The 23,637-nt window shown below is 44.3% G+C and overlaps 1 protein-coding gene across 1 annotated transcript in view; it reads right to left on the bottom strand.

The window, feature by feature from the left end:
- Positions 1–23,637, bottom strand: part of ATM (ATM serine/threonine kinase) — a 1,319,133-nt gene that overhangs the window by 751,670 nt on the left and 543,826 nt on the right. Inside the window, exon 25 of the mRNA XM_069202321.1 lies at positions 5,295–5,464. Within this exon, the coding sequence (XP_069058422.1) occupies positions 5,295–5,464 (170 nt within the window). The remainder of the gene's footprint in view (positions 1–5,294; positions 5,465–23,637) is intronic.

A 23,637-nucleotide genomic window follows, 5' to 3' on the forward strand; every position in this document is an offset into this window, starting at 1 on the left:
CATTCCTTTGTCGGAGGGATAGAAGGAGGAAAAGACTGGAAGGGAAGGGAGTAGCCCTTCCGTATGATCTGCAGGACCCACTTGTCCGTGGTGATGGAAAGCCAGTGAGGGAGATGAAAACGAATCCTCCCTCCAACTGGAAGGACATGATCCCGCAGAACCACACTAGGAGGGCTTGGGCGCAGTGGAGGGGGGCTGTGTGGCAGCCGACCTCTGTCCAGACCCTCTGGGTCTGATGGTACCACGACCACGTCCTCTTCCGGGATGCTGTGAAGCCTGAGGACGGTGGCTAAACTGTGCCTGGCGTGGTACCACACCCCTCCCGAAGCCTCGGAAGGGGCGAAAGACAGACTGCTGTCGTGCCGGCGCTGAAAGGCCCAAGGATCTGGCCGTGGCTCGAGAATCCTTGAACCTCTCAAGCGTGGAGTCTGCCTTTTCGCCAAAAAGGCGAGAGCCATCAAAGGGCATCTCCATCAAGCTGGACTGGACATCCCCTGAAAAACCAGTAGAACGTAGCCAGGCGTGGCGACGTAGGGCCACTGACGATGAAACCGCTCTGCCCACCGAGTCGGTCGTGTCCAAGCCACACCGGATTGTAAACTTGGCTGCATCTCTCCCATCCTTTACAGCCTGGGTGAGAGTGTCCCGTACGCCCTCCGGGACCTGGGGCAGCACTTGCGCCACCGTATCCCATAAAGGATAGGATTAACGGCCCAATAGGCAAGAGGTGTTTACAGACCTCAATGCCAGGCTGGAGGAAGAAAACATCTTCTTCCCAAGCTGATCCAGCCTCTTGGATTCCCTATCCGGGGGAGCGGAAGGGAAGGCACCACGGGAAGTAGAGGCTTGGACAACCAAGCTCTCAGGAGTGGGGTGTTGTGTCAGGAAACTAGGGTCGCTGGGATCGGGTCTATGGCGGCGGCCGACCGTCCTATTCATAGGAGCCCCTGTGCTGGGTTTGGACCACGTACCCAGAAGGACGTCTGTAAGAGCCTCATTGAAGGGCAACAATGGCTCCGATGTTGACACCCCCGGCTGAAGCACTTCTGTCAGGATATTCGTCCTGACTGTCACCGTAGGCAAATCTAGGTCCAAGACCTCAGCTGCCCTACGCACCACCATAGCGAAAGAAGCCCCTTCCTCCGTAGCCACATTAGGAGAGAGCATACCAGTATCTGGAGAGGTGTCCAGTCCACTGGGCTCCCCTAGATCCTCATACCAGTCCTGCTGCAATCCTGATTCTAAAGGGTCCTCAGACCCCTCCCATTCCTCTCCTGCGTCTGGCTGTTTCAAATAATGCTCAGACAATGATCTGGGCCGAATCGGCTCCGTAGAAGTCGGAGTCGGCGTCGCTCCGGATCATCCGGAATAAGGATGGAGCTGCCACCGGTGGGCGCCGGTGGCGGAATCGTCGACGTCGGACCCGGCGCCGAAGGAGGCCGACTGTGAGAGACCGGCACCGGTCCAGATCCGTTATCGGATCCTGAGGTCCCCAATGGCGCCGAGGCCAAAGCCGCCGGCGTCGAATCCGAAGGGGCCCCTGCTGACCCCACGGAGCCCGAAGACCCACCCGAGGGTACAGTCCGCTCAAAAACGAGACGTATGGCCTCGTAGAATTCTTTTATTTGAGCGGGGTTGATCCGGTCCCCAGAAAGGGGGGGGGGGGGGGGAGGAAGACGCAGAGTCGACCCTGGCGACGGCTCCGCAGAACCGCGCTCAGAACGTCGACGTTCCCTAGACGCCTCGTCGGTCGACGGGCGTGGCGAAGACGAAGTCTGCTTGGACTTCTTCTTCTTCTTGTGCCTCTTACCTTCCGATGACCTCGAATGCGAGGAAGAGGACTTGGGGCTCCGGGAGCGGTGCCGCAACCTTCCTCCTACTGCGAGACCGTGACCTCCGCGGAGTCACGCCGACCGAAGACGAATCTCGGGCTGCAAGAAGCTTAAGGGATCTCTCCCTCAAGGCCTTCGGCGCCATGGCCCGACAATCGGAGCACGAGGTGGAATCGTGGTCCTTGTCCAGGCACCAAAGACAAACTTGGTGCGGATCCGTCACCGACATGGTGCGATGACACGCACCACACGGCTTGAATCCTGTCTTTCTCGAAGACATGACTCCAAACAGCCAAAAAAGCGTTGACAAACCGTCGAAGCAGGGTAGCTCCTTCCAAAACTGCGCTTAACCGGCGCGGAAGGAAAAGAACTGCCTTACGCGCGCTGAGACGGCGTCTATATAGACAACCGTGACGTCATAGACAACTCTAACGACGCTGACGACGCACGCGGATCTGAACTACGCCGCCTGACGGCACGCGCGCAGGGTATTGCTCAGAAAAAACTCCGGATTCGAAGCGGACGCCAGGGAATTCTAAGGTAAGGAAGCTGCAGCTAGAAGTCTCTATCAGATACCGAGATCTATTTAGGATGCCTCAGTGCACTGTCAGAGTTGAAAATCAGCATCTAGTAGTTCTAAAAGGGGGCACAAAGTGTGGGGGTGGAGGGAGCATCTGCAAAGAAACCTTGTTTCCTACAGCAGCTACTCCCCATTCGAAGTGGTGTAACTCTTAATAAGCAGAATTCATCAAAGATACCAACAGGCAATGGCAATTCCAGACCCATGGGATCTCTGCATGGAATTCTGCCTAGCTTGCAATCAGCTGCATTTCACAGTAAGGAACTCTTCAAAGCTTTCTTGACAAATGAAGTTTCCAATCCTGAGATTTTCAATCCACAGGCGGCAGTGTTGCCCACGCACAGTACTTATTCCTACTGTGGCATGGTTGCGGAGAGCCTTTTTCCCCTTTCCAAGTGCCACCACACTACAGACTGAAGGGTTTAGACAAGTCGATCCAGTACTAAACGCAGCTCTGCAAGAAAGGCTTTCTATACCTGAAATTAACTCAGTATTCTACTCCTGTGTCAAGGTCACTGATCCACATGGGTACTAGCTCTCCTCTATTCATCCCAGATGAGTCTCCATCGCTGTTAAGCACTTGCAGTACTAGAGGAGGGCTTTCCTCAAACTGTCAAGGGTCTTCATGCACCCCTCATCTCCTTTTGAGGATTTCTGCATGAGCACTACGTATCCAGTCCGTAATCTGGTGAGGAAAGGTCAGCTCACTGTTTTCGGTCTCCACCATCATTACTCAGCACCAGTGCTACTGAAAGGAATGTCCTACAGATGCACCTCCTTATACGTTTATTTACACCATTCCGCTCAAAGATGGAATATTTCTCCTAGGAAAAGTGGCAATCAATGTTAAAGTTCTAAATGCCACCCCCCTCGACAGAGGCACATTCGATGGTGATAAAAAATACGTATATAAACATCAAATTACTAAGGAATTTATTGCAAAACAAGTGCTCCTTAGAGCTTCATCGTTTACTATAGCGTATAAGTACACTCAAACTTGTGCCATTATTTTATTTGTGAATTTCTATATGATGTAATGCTATGTGCTGTAATGCATAACATTGGGAACAGTGGCTGGTGGAGTTGAAGGTGCTGTGGCTATTTATTTGGTTATTTGTTTTTTGTTGCGTACGTTTAACATCAATGTACATATCACTGCTGAAATTTCCATCCTGGTTCTTTAATATTAAGTATGAGATAAACTTTTTGGTAAAGCTCACAGAATTCAGTCAATGAGGTAAAACACAATCCAAACGGAAAATTAATCCAACTGCTAGTATCATCTACAGTTGACAACTGAACAGAGAACATGAAAAATCTGTAGTTAATACTAAGCTTCAATTTTAACATAACATTTTCAAAGAGTTTTTACTTGCATAGTTTGCGAGAAAGGTTGTTAGATTTTTATCTTTTAAGATCTTGTAGGAATGGTGAAACTATGCAATGGCTGTCCTGTCCATCACGTCACTTAAGCAATGTAAATAGGACTTTCAACTGACAGTAGAAAAATGGATCAAGATATATAAAGATGTCATTGGGTGATGTATCCTCCCAACAAAGCAACAGCCAATACACAGATGATGGACTGAGAGAATAAGGACTCTAAGAAGTTAATTTCTAGGCTATGGTATCTCCATAGTCTCAAAATGATATAGTTGATCAGGAACAGTGTCTATTAGAGATGCAGAGTGGGGATGCTTACAATGAAATGTGTGATGAGCGTGCCTGCTGTCTACCCTTCAGGAAAGAAATACTCAGCCGCATTAAACATATTATGGGCTATCCTAATGCTGCGAACTGAGGCGTGGTAATCCTAGGTCACAGAAAACAAGCGTAGAACTTTTGTCCAGGTCTGGGAACACACTGTTGTTCCACTTGTTAGGTGCAACAAGAACAATGAGTACAACCTTTTTGAAACAGAAAGACTCCCTACGTTGCACTCTCAATACAGAAACATATGCAATGTTTTTCTCTAGATACAATGAGGCAGCCAGTGAACTCCAGTCTGTTGAGAAAAAATGGCTCTGTGACCATCATCCCTTGGGGCTCTTCAACATTTCTTACCACACAGAGCAAAATCACTGAGGGATCCCAAAGTTGATTGAAAGCCAAGAAGGTGAAGATTTTCTTTTTCACTTTGTACCTGGGGCCGACTCATTGAAAGTGTGAGGGGACAAATGTGAGAGTGAAAAGATCTCATTTTATTTCTATGTGCCGTTTACCTGTAGGGCTTTCTCCTTTATGATTTTATGTTATTGGACTGCTTTTCATCTATAAGAGATAAAATGTGATATTTTTTAAAAAAAAGTGTGTAAGCTCTTTTCTGTCCACACCTGCACCAGGGTTTTACATAATTCCCCAGCCAGAGAGGCACTAGGCACATTTAAAAGGAGGACTAAAGATTCACAGAAAGACTCTACCACAGAGGCATGATTAGGCTTTTTTTCTGACCAAATAGGTCCCCTACATGTCTCCTCCTGTCATCGTTTAAATTAGCATTCACCACCTAACTCATACCAGTTTCGGATTTAGAAAGAAGAAAGAGTCCGCTTTCTGCTAAAGGCATGGTATTTGAACACTAATGTTTGCAAGATACGAGCATAGCAGTGATATATATTTTCAGAACATAGTTGCAAGTGCCTCTTCTTTTATAGGCATAAGCAACATCAAACTGCTCTGTCTCCTTCTACATATTTTTATAGATAATGTGGTTTTCAAATCTTACAGGTTTTCTCATTGACTTAGTGATCTCTATTGCCCAACAAAAATTATGCTTAGAACACGTAGACAATGAATGACGAAACAGTAAAACACAAAACCCGTGCGTGCAATACTTAAAGACTGGAGTTTTAAGACTGTAACCTCAGCATATACATATGTACCTGTAAAACTCTTCAACACTGGAAACATTTAATAATGTGAAGGGAAAGGCAGATAAGATGTAGCCGGGCTCTCTCATTCGCAGCCACTCAAGAATGAGGTAATCTAGGTGAGAAATCATGAAGTCTTCAACACTCTTATAACCCAGGGTTGTTGCCACGCTCTGCAAAACCTATGGTGTACGAAAATGGAAAGTAATAAGAAACCAAAAGAATGAAGACTGATCCAATAGCAGCAGGTATTCTTCAGGAAGGCAGACAATGCATGAAGCAAACACCAGTGCTCAATTTGAATGAAATATAACAGTGATGATAGGTGGCCTACGGGCTAAATCTCAGCAAAGAACTATTCCTCAAGCAATTTCCACATTCTCATACTTGAAGACATTGTTATGCTTGGGGACCACATCCTACTAATGAGAAGTTCTCGAGCATCACTGGTTATTTTTTAACTTTTAAGCAGCTTTATGAATTTTTAAATACCCATAAAAAGAGTACATGTTTTGGAAAGTTGCTTACCTGTTGCACCACTTCTTCAAGATATTTTTACACACCTAAGCTGTTGGCTGGGAAACCCACTCTAGACAATGTAAACATAGTACTTAGCCACTAAATAGCAGTCAAACAACCACAGACGTTTTGTAGTCTATTCACTGTTATGACCCAAACTCTGGCCAATGAGGTGGAGGAACTTAGAGCTCCAACTGAACGATTTTCATAGCTTATCAAGAGTAATGAAGTGTTGCTGTCAAAATAAAAAATGGTGTGGACACTAACTAGAAGTCTGCCATTGAGTGTTGGGTCCAGAGTGTTACAAGTTGTTTTTGTTCGAAGAATCTTTTCGAGCCACAGGATCGAGTAACTCCTCCTCTCGGTGATACTGTGCATGGGCATGGAGTCCTTTGTTAGACTGTTTTCCCACAGGTGAGTTAAGAAGTGTACAAAAAGTAAAGAAAAAGAGATGACCATGCAATATATTTACGTATGTACAATACTTATATGCTAATGTAACTTCAATGGCTACAGGTGTCCGGGGAGGAGGGAGGGCGCATGTGAATTTACAGCATTTCATGCCACGAACAGATGTCTACTGGGTAATAACATTTTACGGTCAACGGCATGTGTGGCTATAGATACAAATGCTTTGCACAGACTGTAAAGCAGTCCCTTCACACAGGCGGTGGCTAGCCTGTAGGAGTTGGAGTTGACTGAAAAAGTGTTCTGAGCACTGCCTGAACAACATTGGCTTGTTGGCATGATAAGACAGGTACCCAAAAATGTATGTGGTATAGACCAAGTAGCAGATTTACTCATATCTGCTATGGAGATGTTACCTAGAAAAGCCATGGAAGCACCCTTTTTCCCAGTGAAGTTTGCCCTGAGGACAACAGGTAACTTGCTGTTTGGCTTTAGCATGGCAAGATTGAATACATTTGATTATCCATCTGGCCAGAACCATTATTTGATATTGGGTAGCTTTTTTTATGAGGTACTGAAAAAGCAACAAAAAGTTGTTTAGATTCCCTAAGCTCCTTCGTTCTATCAATATATTACATGACAGCCCTTTTAACATCTAGTGTGTGAAGAGCTCTTTCTGCAACCGAGTCTGAATGTGGAAAGAAAACTGGTAATTCAATTTATTGGCTGAGATGGAATTGTGAAAATACTTTTAGAAGGAATTTAGGGTTTGTTCTAAGAACCACTGTGTATTTGGAAGAATGGTTCTTCTAACGTTACAGCTTGGAGTTCACTTACACGTCACTTACACGTCTTGGGAACAGATAGCTTCTATAAAAGTCACTTTCCACAAAAGGAATTGTAAAGGTCATGCATGCATTGGCTCAAGAGGTGGACTCTTGAGCCTAGTAAGGACAACTTTAAGGTTCCGTGATGATGCTGGAGGTACCCTGGGAGGAATGACTCTTTTGAGACCTTTGCTAACTGGAATTCTGAATAACGAGATGTGTTGTCTGTTTTGGAGGTAAGCAGCTACAGCTGCTAAATGAAGACAAATAGATGAGCATGTTAAGTTTGCTTTCTGTAAATGTAGCAGATAAACAATGTCTTGGACTGAGGCTTCGAGTGGGTCAATGTTTTTAGGTTAACAGTAACATACAAAATGTTTCCATTCAGCAGCATAACACTGTCTGGTTGTAGGTTTATGTGCCTCGTTTAGAATGTCCATGCGTTCCGGCTGTATATTTAAGTTACCAAACTCTATGACTTTAGGAGCCATATTGCAAGGCTGAGAGTTGTAGGGTTTGGAACCCTCATCTGTTCTTGATTTTGGGTGAGAAGGTCCATGTGGAACTACTGACAGATCCAAGCTTGACGTGCCCATGTGGGAGCTACAGGGATCATGTCAAGTGAGTTTTGGCTCAATTTCTGAACTAGAGAAGAATGAGTGGGAGAGGCGGAAAAGCGTAAGCAAATATCCCTGCCCAATTCATCCATAAAGCATTGCCCTTGAACTGAGGGTGCGGGTATCTGGAGGCAAAGTTTGGCATTTTGTATTTTCTGAGTTGGCGCAGAGGTCTATTTGGGGTATTCCCCACTTTTGAAAGTACTGGTGAAGGACTTGTGGGTGTAGTTCCTATTCGTGGACTTGTTGCTACATCCTGCTGAGGAGGTGTACAATCTGGTTGTTCATGCCTATGAGATACTCTGCTACTAAGTTAATGTGGTGCTGAATTGCCCTTTTCCACATTGTCTGAGCAAGATGGGACAGCTGAGAACGTGTCCCCACTGTTTTTGCAGATAATACATAGTTGTCATGTTGATTGTACGGACTAGAAGCACTTTGTGGGAGAGTTGTGGAAGAAACTGCTAGGAAAACCGCTTGCAGTTTAAACTAATTGATATGTGAAGCTTGGTGAATGGGATCCCATAGACCATGTATTGTGAGGTTGTTGAACTGAGCTCCCCAACCTATCTGCGATGCATCTGTAGTCAAAGTGATCTGAGGCACAGGGTCTTGAAAGGGCCAACCCTTGGATAGGTTGGTGGGGTCCCACCACTGGAGAGAGCAGTGAGTTTGGCAGTCCAACAACACTAGATTTTAGAGAAAACCTTGTGACGGAGACCTCTGTTAAGACAGACATTGCTGTAGGGGACGCATGTGCAGTGTTGCATGAGGTACAATGGCAATGCAAGATGCCATCATCTCTAATAGCTGCATCACTGTCTTTATTGTTTAAGTTTGGTCTTCCTGTAATTGGAAAATAAAGGTTTGAAAAGTCTGAATCTGAGCTGGACTTGGATATGCTACCCCAACTGTGCATTGAGTACGGCTCCCAGACAGGGCTGTATCTGCAAAGGTTGGAGATGGTATATGAGAAAGGTGATAGTGGATCCCAGTGTGTGGAGAGATCCACTATGAGTTGAGTGTGACACTGACAGTGTTATAACGTACTGACTTTGATGAGCCAGTCATCCAAGTGATATCTGAGATATGCAGCAACTACTGCTAGACATTTTCTGAAGACGCTGGAAGCAGTTGTGACCACAGAAGCTAAAACCTTGAACTGGTAATGTTTCCCCAGCAATTACGAATCTGAGATATTTGTGGTGTGCTTGGTGAATGGGAATATAGAAATAAGCATCCTTTAGATCTAAGGATGTCATAAAGTCGCCTTGCTGTAACTGTGGAATGACATTTTGGAGAGTGACCATATGGAAATGCTCTGAGGGAATGTAGAAATGTAGTGGTCTGAAATCTAGAATTGGCTTGAGTGCCCAGACTTCTTCGGTATAAGGAAGTATAGGGAGTATACTCCTGAACCGTGCTGTGAGACGGGGACTTGTTCTATAGTTCTTTGAGAAGGGATTGTACCTTGCCTTTGAGAAGAGTAAGATGTTCTTCTGAGAATTTGTGAGTGGGAATGTTTTGTGGTGTAGAAGTGAGCTCCAGAAAATAACCATGTTGGATAATTGAGAGAACCCACTGGTCTGTAGTGATATCAGACCACGGTGGGTAGAGATTTTTGAGTCTTCCTAATGGAGAGGTGTGAGGTAGTGGAAGGTGTAAGTAGTCACTGGCGAGCAGTGGAGGCAGATCTTCTGGAGGTGGATGCCTTCCCTCTGCCTTTGTTGTTTGAACCTCTGTAGGGTCCCCTAAATGAATCTCTGTTGTAGAGATGGGAGCTTTGTTTGTTTTGAGAGGTGAAAGGCTCCGTAGAGGCTGGTGTGAAGTCTACTTTGAATGCTGGGTGACGAAAATGACCACATTGTCTGGTGGTGAGTAATGCCACCATTGTTTTTGCTGTCTCCAAGCCTTTAAGTTTTTCTATGGTGTTTGCCACTACTTAGCCAAGTAAAAGTTCTTTGTCAAATGGCATGTAGAGGACTGGCTGCTGCACCTGACCTTGGTGAATCCTGAACACCTAAGCCAAGCATGCCTGTGTACAATGATACTGGTATTAATACTGCGTGCTGCAGTATCAACTACACACCTAATGGAATTATTGAGCTAGTTAGTCCATTTGATACTATCTCTTGCACCCTTTTACAATGCTCCTCTGGGAGGTACTGAAGGAGAGCCTCCATTTCGTCCAGGTGGGATGTTTTGTATCGTGCCAAAAGTGACAGTGAATTGGTCATTCGCCAATGATTGGCAGCTTGTGCAACTAACTCTTTTTCCTGCTGAACCTAATATTTTGCTTATCTTGTCAGGAGGCGGTGAATCTCCTGTGGATTGACTATGAGCTTGTTTGCATGCTGTACTGACCACCATTGAGTCAGGAGGCATTTGAGCCCATATAGAGGGTCTGTGGGTGCCACTTTGTATTTATTTTATTTTTAATCGACCATTGGGGTGATAACCAGAGACCTTTTGGGTTCTTTAAAAATATAATTAGCATGTCTAAACATGCCAGGTAACATAGGGAGAAACTGACTCTCTGTGTGGTAGTCAAGGTGTCAAAGAGGAAATCCTCTTAATTAGAGTCAGTGTGTACCTGGGCATTGTGGTATGCGACTGCCCTTGCTATGACCTGCTGATAAGATCTTGTGTCTTCAGGAGGTCACGGCCATGCTGGACACAAATCTGGGTCATTTGGCAGGACAGGATCTGGATCATATGAATCCCATCTAGTATGTCACCCATGTTATCTCATTGAGGTGGTGGTGAACACTGTGGTGAAAATTGTGGTTCAATAAGTGGTGTAGGAGATTGGGGAGGTGGTGGAAGCACTGTGTGAGTGTGGTGGAGAAGGCGGAGGTCTGATTGGAGCCTTGTCCTTGGAGACCTTTTTAAAGGAAGGAACAGTGTGTCCAAGGCCTCTTTCAAGGTGAGCTTCCTTTTATTTGGGGAAGCAATTTTTCTCCCTGTTCCTTACTGAATATGGAGCTGGCGCTGACGAGTGCCCATTATCTCTAAAATAAGCTTCACTGGTGAAGCTGCTTTGGATGAATGACTAGGAGTTTCTAGAAGGCACAAACTTATGTTTGAAATTTTCAGAGCCAAATTCTTGGGTCGAGTCAAAACTGAAAGCTTTGAAGTGGTTGTGGAGGCTTTTTTGCTCAGTGCCAAAGAGCTTGGTTCATTGGATCTGCTCGGTCTCAAAGGTGCCTGTGATGTTGCTGAGCCGAAGACGTCTTGGTCTTGACTGTTTTCGGTGCAGAGTCAGAAGGCGGGGCATCCCGCTGTGATCTGACTGTGGCCCAAAGGCAGTGGTGGTCCAGCGACCTTGGGTTTCTTTAGGGTCTTTGTATGTGTAGTAGGAGCTGTTCTACTTGCCCTCCTCCTATTCTGGGTCCTTCTGCGCATGCTATTCCCCAAAAGTATTTTGAGTGTCCTCAGGTGTTTTGGACGCCATCTCTAACCGTCAAGCCTTTTGGCCCAGAGAATCTTCTTGGACCGAAAGAACAGCAGGTGTTGCAACTCTGTTTTGTTGTGGTCCAGGGACAGTCACAAATTACACACCAGATGTTGGTCGGTATGTGGGAATTTAGAGTGGCATCGGGGGCAGAACTGAAATGGTGTACGTTGCATTAGCCCTGCATAGTCCGACACCACGTGGAGGTGGAGGCCGGAGACTGGAGTGGACACAGGGAAATGTGGTGAGACAGCAACCAGTGCAGAAATTCAGACCTACCACGAGATATAGAGAAACCCCGACTGAAGTACAATACTGTAGCTGAAAGAAAGACTGAAGAGAACAGTAGACGGAGCTGAGGAAATACCGAGTGAGGAACAGGGGGGGTGCGAGGGGAACAAACGTCTGAACCCAAAGGCGGAAAGAAAACAATCTAACAAAAGACTCGATGTCCATGTGCAGTATCATCGAGAGGAGTTACTTGATCCAGTGACTCGAAAAGATTCTTCGAACAAAAAACACTTGTAACACTCTTGACCCAACACATGATAGTGGACATATGGCAAAACATGTGTATCTACAGCCACACATGCCATCAAACAGATGCTTTACATGTCTTACAGGAGTGATATAGAACCCCATGCGTCACACTCAACTCTACTTTCCCTGAGTTTCAGTGAGAACAAGGAAAAAACCAGGACAAGAGAAGGAAAGGGGAAAATTATGTGAGTGTTCACTCTATGAGCCTTGGAGATGGCTGTAAGGAAACACAAAGTTCAATTACATCTCAGTTTGTTTGTTCTGTAGACTCTGTTTTTTCCAATACTGTATATGTCCCTTCAAACTAGCACGCACTTCGAATCGCTCTTTCAGTATAGTTTTCTTTAGACACGGACACTGGTTTATTGCCTAACTTCATTAGATAAAGTGATATCAAGGAAGGTTATTTCAACAGTTTAAGATGAAACAAAAAAGCCATTAACAGCACGCACACAAGCCATAATTAGCATTGACTAATATATCGTTCATCAATAAATCCTTTACCACTCAAGTGCTTTTGATTGAGTTCTTCCTTTCATTTCTTTTTAGCTTGACTTACAGCAAATGGGAACATATTTCCCTTTTTATTTTGATGACATGAATTTGCGCCATGAACTGTTTGCACAGGGGTGACTTGAGCTTTAATTTTTCAGGGTTTTATTTTCCATATGTAGGTTTGTGTTATACCTCCACACTGTGAATTATTGTTTAAATGCCACTTGCAGCCTAGATCAACAGATTCAGAAATAATCCTTTCCCCAAAATAAAAGTTCTGAAGCAGTGTCCTTCAAAATCATATGTTTGCTGTATTCAACAACAGGTCTCTGTTAAAAGTTTCATATAAGAATTCCTGGGTCCCTGACTTTGCTTTCCATACTTTGTGACATGAGCCCTTGCAGTGACGTGAAGTTTGTTCACAGCACGAAAGAAAGGCTCCAAGAGTCCAACCAGAGAGTACGACCTCACAAGGTGAAAACTCTGAGACAAAATGAAACAGTTGGCTCAGTTTAAATAATAAGCCATACCAACCTGACTGCCAAGATCGTATACTCTCACAAGATATTGCCCCAACCAAATCTTGAGATAACTTTGGAATCAGACACCAAGACTGCTCATCAGGTATGTACGCATACCTGGTAGATAGAAAATAAAAACACAAATATCAGTTATAAACCCCAGAAAAAAAGGCATGGAAGAAGGATTGTGGACAAACGAACTGGCTGGCACATGGCACTGATGAAGAAGGAATGGCTAAGGAAACTGGCATAACCCTAACTGACCCATCCTTCACAAGGAAGATGGCAGGTTGCAGTTGAACCTGTGACAGATTCCAATGTTCTACAACTGTAGTGAAAGGTAAATAACCTTATTCTCCAGTAGTGTTTCATTGATAGAGGGACGAACCTTTTTATGACTATCAAAGCAGTCCCATAATTCATATATATATATAGGAGTTAATGAGTCTCACCTTAGTGAAAAAGAGCACACACACCACTTGTCCTGGATCTTAAATGGATGTTGAAGCCTGTGTCACCACCTTCAAAAGGTCCTTCAGTGGCACTCAAGTGATAACTGCACCAGTGGCAGCTACACCTCTGGTGGAATGAGCCGATATTTTGAGTCAGAGCAGCAGTAGCATGGCAGGAGTTGCAAGTTGCTCTGATCTAGCAGGCAGTGCCTTACTTCGAGAGGTAACAACCCTTGTTAGACTTACTATAGGAAATTAAACACTTATATGACCTCCAAAAGTCTTTAGACTCTAACCCTCTAAACTTCATAGGGCCCCTTCTGCAGGAGTCAATGATGGAGGGGGAAAGAGGCCAGCAAGTTTATTTTCCAATTGAAGTGGAATGATAATAGCACTTTAGGCATGATTCGAGGAATGGTATAGGAGAGTCACATTCATTTTATTAAACTTGACTTGAGTTAGGGTGGTTGAACAGCACTGCATCCCGTTGAGAGTATAGCTAAAAGAAAAACCGTATTCCATGAGAACCTGAATGGAGGATTTGTAAGCAAGCTCACAAACGTATTCTTAATGAAAGCATTCAGAACAGCATTGTCCTTCCAAATAAGTAGATTTTTTGCCATAGGAGGAAATGTATAAAACAGTCCCAGTGTAGACGCCAGATGCACTTGAAATGAAAAATACTTGAGGGAAGATCCAGCAGAAATTCAATAAGTATCTCATGAGAACACCTTTTAAGTGGCTTGATGTGATTAGAAGCAGCCCAGACAGAGATATACTTCAGTTTCCTTGAGTAAGTCTTTAATAGTGGTAGCTGTTGCAGCTGTTTGCAGGATTTTCCTGTAGCTTCAGAGTCTGCTCTATGTTTAATGCGTCCAAACAGTCAAGTCAGGTGTAGGTATGCTTGATTGTGGTGCAGGACCTGACCTTGGTTCTTTGTGAGAAGATAGACGTTTTACTTTAAGTTTACTGGTGTGCCCATCAATAGATCAGAGACTTGTTTACCAAATTTGCCTGATCAACTGCAATGCAATAAGGATGAATCTGCATTGGTCCTTCATTAACTTCTAGTGACTTTCTGGGTGTGGGGTAAAATCCGTGGAAGAGTATGCAAAGATTACCCACTATGGAATCAAAAGTACTTCACCTATAGGCAGGGGATAACACTATCATCTGGAGATCTCCAGAGCTGCGAAGAGATCCAGTGGATGCATACCTCACATTTAACAGATCAGGTGAAGCTGTCTTTCATCTAGCTTCCACCTGAAGCGATCAGACATGCGTTGGTGAGTCCTAGAATGGACTCCACTGTCAGTGTAATTGCATTGTGTAGGACCTGGTGCCACAGCCACTTTGCTTCCCTGTAGGGCACTGACAAGTGCCACCCTGCTTTCTGATATAATGCAGTGTAGTTATATTGTGGGTTCTAATCAGTAAGTCTTGGTGGGAGATGTATGTTAAGATGACTTTAAAGACATATTAGGAAGGGCTCATCCATGATATGCCTAAAGAGGAATGTGAAATGCGTATGAGCTAAAAGATGCATAAGTTAGAGTAGTATATAAGTAAAGGGACCGCAGCACTCAGAGAGGCCGAAATGCTCTCTCCTTAATATGAAGACCGATGTATAAAGGCACAGAACCATCAATTAACAAAAGGGCAGCTACGTGATGCAAAAAAGTATTGTAATAAGCAAAACATGAAAAAAAACGAAAAACAATAGTTTATGAGGACTAGTCTGTTACAATTCCCCGCCATGTCTCTTCTGATCACTGGAAACAGTGTGTTAGAGCGCGAGAGAAACTGTGAAAGTATTCGAGGAGGCAGCAAAATGCTGTCTCCCCAAGTGTATTATTTAGCGTTATGGAAAATGGACAAAACCCCCTAGTGTAGAAACTACCAATTATCAACAATCATCCTTGGTCTCCCCTTCAGTATTGCCAGGTACATAATGAATATTTACATAATGTGGACCCTCAGCTTGAGTACCATTATTTGACTGCAGGCCGATGTCATCATGGCAATATACAAGAATATAGTTATTACCCTGCTATTAACCATGATCACTGAATTCGCTGTCACAATGGTTAGAAAATGAAGATACATCTGGTATGCATGTTGGAGGCTCCTGTGCAACTCTGATGAGCAAAACCGTAAGCAGCAATGATACAACTGCTGCAACAGGAGTTTGAGAAAGAGACAAGGTCATCAATGAAGTAGTAAATAAGGAGGAGGTTGTTGATGATCCTACGTGACAAAAACAGACAATGGGCCAGTTTAATCATTGATTAAGTGGTTGTCTGTGAAATCCTCATTGACCGTGGAGGAGATGAGGTAGCCAGGCACACAAGAATAGTATATTTCTCGCATTCCTGTAGCTTTTGTGGGATGGACGTAAACAGTCTTCTGGTGAATACTTAAAACTGCAGATTTCTTACCTTGTGAATACACACCATTGTAGATGGTGGGACTGTGGAATGGCTCTGACCAAATAGTCCTGCGTGACTGAGTGGGCGAAATGTTGCTTTCAACAGACTTGATGGTTGAAGCAGAAGTGCTTCATGAATGCATGTACCGATACCCATATAGCCACCTGACAAATGTCCAGGATAGGTACTCCATGTGCTAGCACAGTGGTAGAAGCCTTAGATATGGTGGAATGAGCTTGTAAACCTTCTTGAGTTTGATAAAATGTCAGTGGACAGTAGAACTTGATGCAGAGAGCAATCCATCAGGAGATGGTCTATGTTTGGACAGCTTTGCTCTTCTTCACTCTGAAGGAACATACCAAGAGCTTATTGTCCACAAGACATTCTCTGGTGCTATCTATATAAAATCTTAGTGACCTTACATTCTATGGTGTGCTCTTTTCTGTGTTTCGACCGTATACCATGCATTGCCTTTGGTAAATGTTTCCAATCGACTTTCAACGGAGGCCTGGTGGCAGTAGACTTTAGACTGTCCTACTTGGCCTTTCAACTGGTGGTCTTGAATGACAGGCTTCACAGTAGTGGGAAGACCTGGCATAAAAGGTGAAACTGGTATTTCTGACCTGAAAGAGTAGCGCTTACAGGTTCTATGGCTCATCTGTTCCCCATTGTAGGGTTCTGGTTGCAGTACCCCTACCCCTCACATTTTTTGCCTAGTTTTTAGATATAACTTCCAATGAAGGGCACAAGGTTCCTGCTAACTAGGTCCCGAGTGCCAGTGTCGATTCCCTAAAATAAAGACACCTGGTCACCTGATCCCCAAGTGACCAGGCCCCTGAGTCCCCAATAAGCTCCTAGTGAATGGTACCCATAGTATCTAGGGCATGGGCATTGAAGAGGGCCCATCAAAGCGGCAGCACCACTTGTACCACTCTAACGGACCCAGCACCAACTTAATGCAGACAGCCATTGCAGACTGTGTGACAAGGTGTTCCCAAAATTGAAAACACAAGGCGCACAGGCTCTGTGCATTATCCCCTAACACTGCATGCAATATATGTAAGTCACCCTCTAGCAGGCATTATAGCCCTAAGGCAGGGTGCATTATATTACATGTGAGAGCATATATGCATCAGCAGATATGCCCCTGCTATGCCTCTGTCGATTATGAGACATAGTAGGTGCACAGGGAAGCCATTTCTAAATACATGTGCTGGGCACTGTTCACTACGAGTTCCCCAGCTACATGATGGCTTCTCTGAACCCTGGGATGTTTGATACCAAACATCTCAGAATAATAAACCCTCACTGATTCCAGTGCTGGACTTATTAAGAAATGCACACAGAAGGCACCATAGAGGTGCCCTCTGAAAGCCTACCAGCTACTAGTGTGTTGACTGACTGGTCCTGACCAGGTCAGCCAAAACTGATATGTTTCTGGACCCCTATGGTGACAGCCAGTGCCCTTGAGTCCCAGAGACAAAAACCTGCACTGGGCAGAGGTGTTAGCTCCTCTCCCAGGCTGGATGGACATTTCAGGACGGAGAGCCCTTGTGATGCGACCCAGGGTATCTCCAGATGATGGAGATGATCAACCCCTCGTCCTGACCCCACTTCTGTCTGCAGCACAGGCAGGAAAATTTGTTAAATTAGGAGGAGTGCCTACCTCATGCCATTCGCACCCCTAAAGTGGGCAAGATGAAGTGGATGCTACTTTTTAAATTCCTCCAGCTTGTTTGGAATGAATTAGGCCACTAAGGTTATGCCCACTTCCCAGCAGAAGTGATTATAAGAAGGGTCCAGTCACCCTGACGGTGGTCAGCTCATTGGCTACCGCCTGGCACTCCCTGTAATGCACCTAAATTGAATATTTAGGTGGCACCCCTGAACCTAGAAGTCAGATTCCTGATGACCTAAAAGTCGGACACTACAGACTCGCATCCGCAGAGAAGACTACAGACACCAACTGACTTGGCCCCAGCCCTACCGGCCTGACTGCAGCCTTCAAAGAACCTGCAACAGAAGACGACTTGTCCTGTAGCCCAGCGACCTACAAAGCCATGGGAAGAATGCCTGACTATGAAAAAGATCACGATTTCTTGAGAACAATGGACCTGATCACAAAGCAACCAACTTAAAGGACAAAGAACTCTACCCTGAGGAACCGCGAAACAGCCTCCAGATCCTCCTCTGCACCTGATGTCCATGGCCCAAGTCCAAGTAGCCCACCGATCCTGTGAAGGTAACCCTGCAATTCAGAGTCTCAGTCCAGCATGGGCTGACCCCTGCCGAACTCTGCCTCAAAGCCTGCAGCCTCAATCTGAAGACTCCCCCTGACTGCGACCTACCCGGTAAGCTGTTTCAGATGCCAAAAGACACCCCTGCACTAGGAGTCCCTGGGTCTTGGGAAGCTGGACCGTCTGTGTCCTTACATCCCCTAGCATCAGAACTTACCTGGGCAGCTGTGGGTTTCCTTCATTCAGCCTCCTGACCCAAGCTTTTTTTCAAAACTGATTTCACCCATTGACTTACATTGGGCGTCAACCCCATGTTAGCAGTCTGCACCTGGCTGGCCCTGTGCTGCTGAGGATCTAAGTTTGGTGCTGCCTTGTGACAACCCCCACCCGCCCACCCCCCTGTGCTTACCTCAACTCCAGGACACCAACCTTTGACATTGCTTTACTCACCTGTGAGCAGCGCATCTTTGTTCACCTCCAGTCGCCATTGGTTAACATTGAGCACCTGGCTCAGAATATGACCTCCGCACCTGGCCGCCGCTGTGGGTGCACTCTTGGTACTGATTTGAACCTTGCCTGGTACTGACCTAAAGCCCGGAAGACTGGATTTGTAAGTGGAGGACTTTTTCCTCCCAAAGGTTAATATTGAAGACTCTGAAAATTGCGTTGTCGGTTTTTGAAACTGAAACTATTTTTAATTTAAAAACTGTTTACCTTATAACGCAGTTCTTTGATTCAAAGCATATACAAAAGCAATTATTTTTCAATTTGGCTTTGGATTTGTTCGAGTGTGAGTCTCAACTCCTTGATAAGCCTAACTGATAACCCACACTACCACAAATAGAGCATTAGACCTATCTATTTCTGCCTCTGCAAACCTTTGCGGATCAACTGGACTCTCTGCACAGTGAACTTTATTTGTGTGCACCATGTAGAGAGCTAGCTTCCTGCAAATGCCCTTTTGCAGTCATTAGAAGAGGATCCCAAATCAACATACATGCAATATTTGCTGGCATCATTGGTCTCAACAAATACTTTAGGTTTATGGAAATTGAGTTTAAACCATTCAACCTAGTGTCAAGCATTAAATAATAACACAAAAATGTATTCGCTTTTGTTGTATCCTAACAACAGGATGCTACTACTGCTGGATTCTAGAGTTGGAGTGCAGCAGTCAGTAAGCAGACAGTTGCTCTGGAGGCTGGACATGAGATGGGGTTGTTCCAGACAACTTAAATAAAATGACATACCTACTACTACTGTCTCTTTTCTTAACAATGGCGATGAGGGAGGGATGGACTAACAAGGGGGTTACAGCGTGAGACCAATGAAGAGAGGAAATTATTTTTGAAGAAAAGAACAATCCCTGGCTCATGTGTATGGATTGGAGAATATTCCATAAAGGAAATGCTGCCAGCCTGACTGAAGATTAAAGGATAAGGGTGGGGGAATCATCACCTGGGTCTGGCACTGTAAAGATGAAGAAGCTCATAAATTTGGGTGAGTGCAAGCGCTTCCACAAGCGTAGTATGAAGTATCGAGAACATGAACCTAGCAGCCAGTATTTGAGATGGTGCATGTGTCAAGCTTTGTTATAGAGCACGTGTGGAGCATGCACACTACATGTACCTTGTTGGGCGTTTGGTGAATTGCTTTTAAACATAAGCAAGAAGTCAGCATGAAGTACAGTGCCAGCGAAGGAAGGAACAGTGTCTGTGAAGGAGCCCGAACCATACCGTCATGCGGAGAGCATGCAAGGGAAGTTGAGTGTTGTGAGGAAGTACGTTGTTACGGACATTCCGTAATACGGAGAGCGTCACTTAGCAGAGTTTGTTTCCTGAGCAATGACATCAGCATCATGTTGTTGTGCAATGTTCCGCTTTGCAGCAGGCTTTTGTTAGTTTCCAGGGCAACGTCTTTGTTTATTAGGAAGTGCACAATGATGGGGATGTTGAATTTAAGAGACAACGTGAGGTAGTGTGAATACACAGTGTTCTTGTTAAAATAATACTGAAATATTTCGGTGGACAAGTAGTACTTGCAAAAAAACTGTCAGGAAGAAGGCCAGGCACGGTCCAAGTCTCGCCCGAAATTCCACTGCGCAACTCTGCAGCGCTTTATGCGCACCACTGGTCATCCCCGTTTGTTCCAAGAATGGCCATCAGCGTAGTCTGCCCTGTGGTAAAGCTCACGTAGCTGCAGGTTCAGGGCATTGGTGGATAAGATGCACTTATCAGTGCTATCCTATGAAGGGACTACATTTCCCATGTTTTTAGAGGCAGCGGCCATCTTGGGGTGTGGCAGGCCTATAAAGCCCAGTGTAGCATTTGTATTTGCTATTTATTTGCATTCAGGTATTATTTGTATTTGCCTGTGCTTATTGCCTCTTTTCTCTTTTACCTTTTGTTAGTATTTAACTCTGTTAGTTCCATTCTGTTCCATTAACAGAACTCCTATGTTAAGGTTCTGTATTCTGTTGTGGGGCAGTTGGAGGCTGACTTTCAACTTGTTCAGTTGCTGCCTTGCCTGCCGTGGATCCTTTATTAAACCTTGCACTGGAATGATTAATCATGCTCCGCCTGTGAAGAGTTTGTTCTCTACTACCCTACATATTTTGGTACCAGGAGTGGGGTGGAGAAACCCTGCATTTCAAGATAATTTGCGGAGCAGTTTCACAATGGAGTTGGTGCCTTTCCAGGGATCCACCGACCGGCATATGTAAAGGCTTTACCCACAACCATTGGGATCGGTAATGTGTGCGCTTCGCTTTTTGTTAAATCTGCTTCTTATGCGTATTATAAGACTTACTTGTGTACATTTTTACACACGCCGTCTGTCGCGAGCTCTAACGGCCGTGCTCGCGCAGCACCTGTCTTCAGCATCTTCGCTTTCTTCTGACGTCGTGTCGTCACACGCTGTTTCCCAGGATACTAGCACGTTCACCCTGCTGACGTCGTAGCATTGTGGTGGTTTCCTAGGATACTGACGCGTCTACATCCAGCGAGGATTTTAAAAGGACAAGCGTCCCGATTATACGGACGCGTCGGTGCATTTCTAGGAAGTTGATTTGCCAAATTACGTGCACCACATATATATTTGATTTAAGGAGGCCGGAAAATTTAAAGTGTCATTTAATTGATACACAATCCCATATTTTAACAATATAACCAGAATTTAAGTAAATTTAAAAAAAAAAAAACTTTGGCATTTTCACAACAGTACAAGCATCTTACCTGCATTATTCTGCTGTCTCATCATGGCATCCAACAATTTGGTAGTACAACCTCCACCGTTTTTAACCAAGAGTGGTAAACCAGACATTAAGTGGAGAGAATGGATTAGAATTTTCGAGAATTACTTAGTGGCAATTAATGCCAATGACTTTCCTCCCTCAAGTAAATTAGCTCTACTTTTTAATCACCTTGGTGTAGCCGGACAACGTGTTTTTGACAACCAACTCATGATCTCTCCACCTGAAGAAAGTGGTGGTGATAATGTAACGTGGAACGCATATATTGAGGCGAAAGAAAGGATTGGGAAGCAGTTCTCGGATGAACACAATGTACTTTTGAAGAGATTCAATTTTGCAATGTACAAGCAATCTGTGGATGAGACAGTGTATGAATATGTGGCTAATTTACGTGTGTTAGCTGCGAGATGTGATTTTGGCAATCAAGTAGACTTACATATTAGAGACCAGTTTGTGTTTCATTGTTTTTCAAAAAAGATTCAAGAACGGTTGTTAGCATGTCGTAATCCCTCATTAGAGGAGACATTAGACATAGCTAAAGCCGTTGAGAGATCCATTGTTACTTCCAAAGTAGTTTCTAGACACATTGAAGGCATAGCGGTTAACCAAATGACAGCAGATTCTGAGATTAATTATATAAAGGAGAGAACTACAAAATTTAGTAAGAACGTACCGATATGTTTTCGCTGTGGGTCACACAATAATTTAAGCAACAATCAATCGTGTCCAGCATTGGGGAAAAAATGCTTGAAATGTCAGAAAATTGGCCACTTTCAGGTTGTCTGTACGCAACCTAACCGTAATTACAAACCTGTTAACCATAATGCGAGAGTTAAAGTCAGTAATGTATATTCCAAATGTGATCAGGTGGAGGATGGTGTAAATGACTGTACAAGTATTCTATCTAATGTTGTGCTAACTGTGGATGTTACTAGGGTTAGAAATATTAAGGGGCACATTTGTCAGGTAGTTATTGACTCTATTGAAATTTCTGCCATGGCTGATTCTGGTTCACCCATCACTATCATTGCAGAAATCACTTACTGCAGACATTGGCCCTCAAAGAAAACACTAATTGATGCTGATATTAGTCCCAAGGCTTTTGGGAACCATGACATTAATCTTCTAGGATATTTTTCATCTACATTATCTATCTTGGGTAGGAGCACAGTGACTAAGATTTACGTAGCTGTGGATGGCAGAAATATCATAGGGTGGAAAGATCTTGCTAAATTAGGCATAACTTTACATCCTGGATTTGACAATCCTATAGTCTTAGGAGAAATGCCTTTAGAAGTATCGGGAATCAGCCTACCTATTACCAACATTGCAGAATCTTTTACAATGAAATACCCTGAAGTATTTGCTGACGTAATTGGGGTAGTAAAAGGTTTTGAACATTGCATTAGGCTTAAGCATGGAGCCATTTCTGTTGCTCATAAAGTGAGACCTGTCCCTATCTCTGTCAGAGGGCAACTCAAAGATCTTTTAGAGAAACTAGTCAAAGATGGCATCATTACCCCCACGGATTCCTCGGAGTGGGTTTTGCCTATTGTTCTCACAAAAAAAAAAAAAAGGGGACTTAATGTTATGTGTGGACTTAAGATCATTAAACAAAAACATAATTGTAGATTGTCATCCCCTTCCTCGTATACAAGAGATGACTGCTAGTTTGGGGACTTCTAAATTTTTCTCCACTATTGACTTGCATTCAGCATATCATCAGATTGCTCTTAGTGTAGACTCCCAGGAACTCACTACTTTTGTGACTCCTTTTGGAGCTTATAAGTATCTCAGACTTCCTTTCGGATTAGCCTCTGCAGCGAGCGTTTTCCAGAAATTAATGGATTCTTTATTTAGTGATTTTGATAATGTATGTGCCTTTCAGGACGACATTCTAATACACACCAAGAACATACTATTATGTTAGACAAAGTGTTTACTATACTCAGAGACCACGGGATTACAATTAAAAAGGACAAATGTAAATTTTTGGTCCAGAACGTAGAAAACTTAGGCCATTCAATTTCTGCTGATGGTATTAAGCCTAAACAGGGGAACCTAGATGCTATCTTAAAGGCACCTTACCCATCAAACAAAGATGAGCTTCGCTCATTTATGGGCCTTTGCGAATACTACTCAAGATTCGTACATGGCTATGCTATGTTAGTGCAACCCCTTAGAAACCTGTTAAAAAAAGGCAGCAAGTTTGAATGGAGTGAACAAGTTATGGAAGCCTTTAATGCTGTTAAGAGACTTGTACTATCTGCTCCGGCCTTAAAGCCATTTATATCGTCAGCCAAATCCTTTATAGCGGTGGATGCCAGCATGAAGGGTTTGGGGGCAGTTTTTGGCCAGTGGGTGGATGGTCGTGAACACACTATCGCATTTGCATCTAGATCTCTCTCAGATACTGAAGTCAATTACAGCACCATTGAGAGGGAGGCTCTAGCCTGTGTCTGGGCTGTACATAAGTTCAAGACTTACAATTGGGGTATGGCTTGTACCCTCTACACTGATCACAAGCCACTTTTTTTTCTTAATGGAAGGGAATGGGCTAGTTAAAGCCTCTTCAAGGTTAGTAAGACTGTTGTCCAAGTTGCAAG

This window comes from Pleurodeles waltl, chromosome 8 (genome assembly GCF_031143425.1).
Source record: "Pleurodeles waltl isolate 20211129_DDA chromosome 8, aPleWal1.hap1.20221129, whole genome shotgun sequence".
Taxonomy (NCBI): Eukaryota; Metazoa; Chordata; class Amphibia; order Caudata; family Salamandridae; genus Pleurodeles; species Pleurodeles waltl.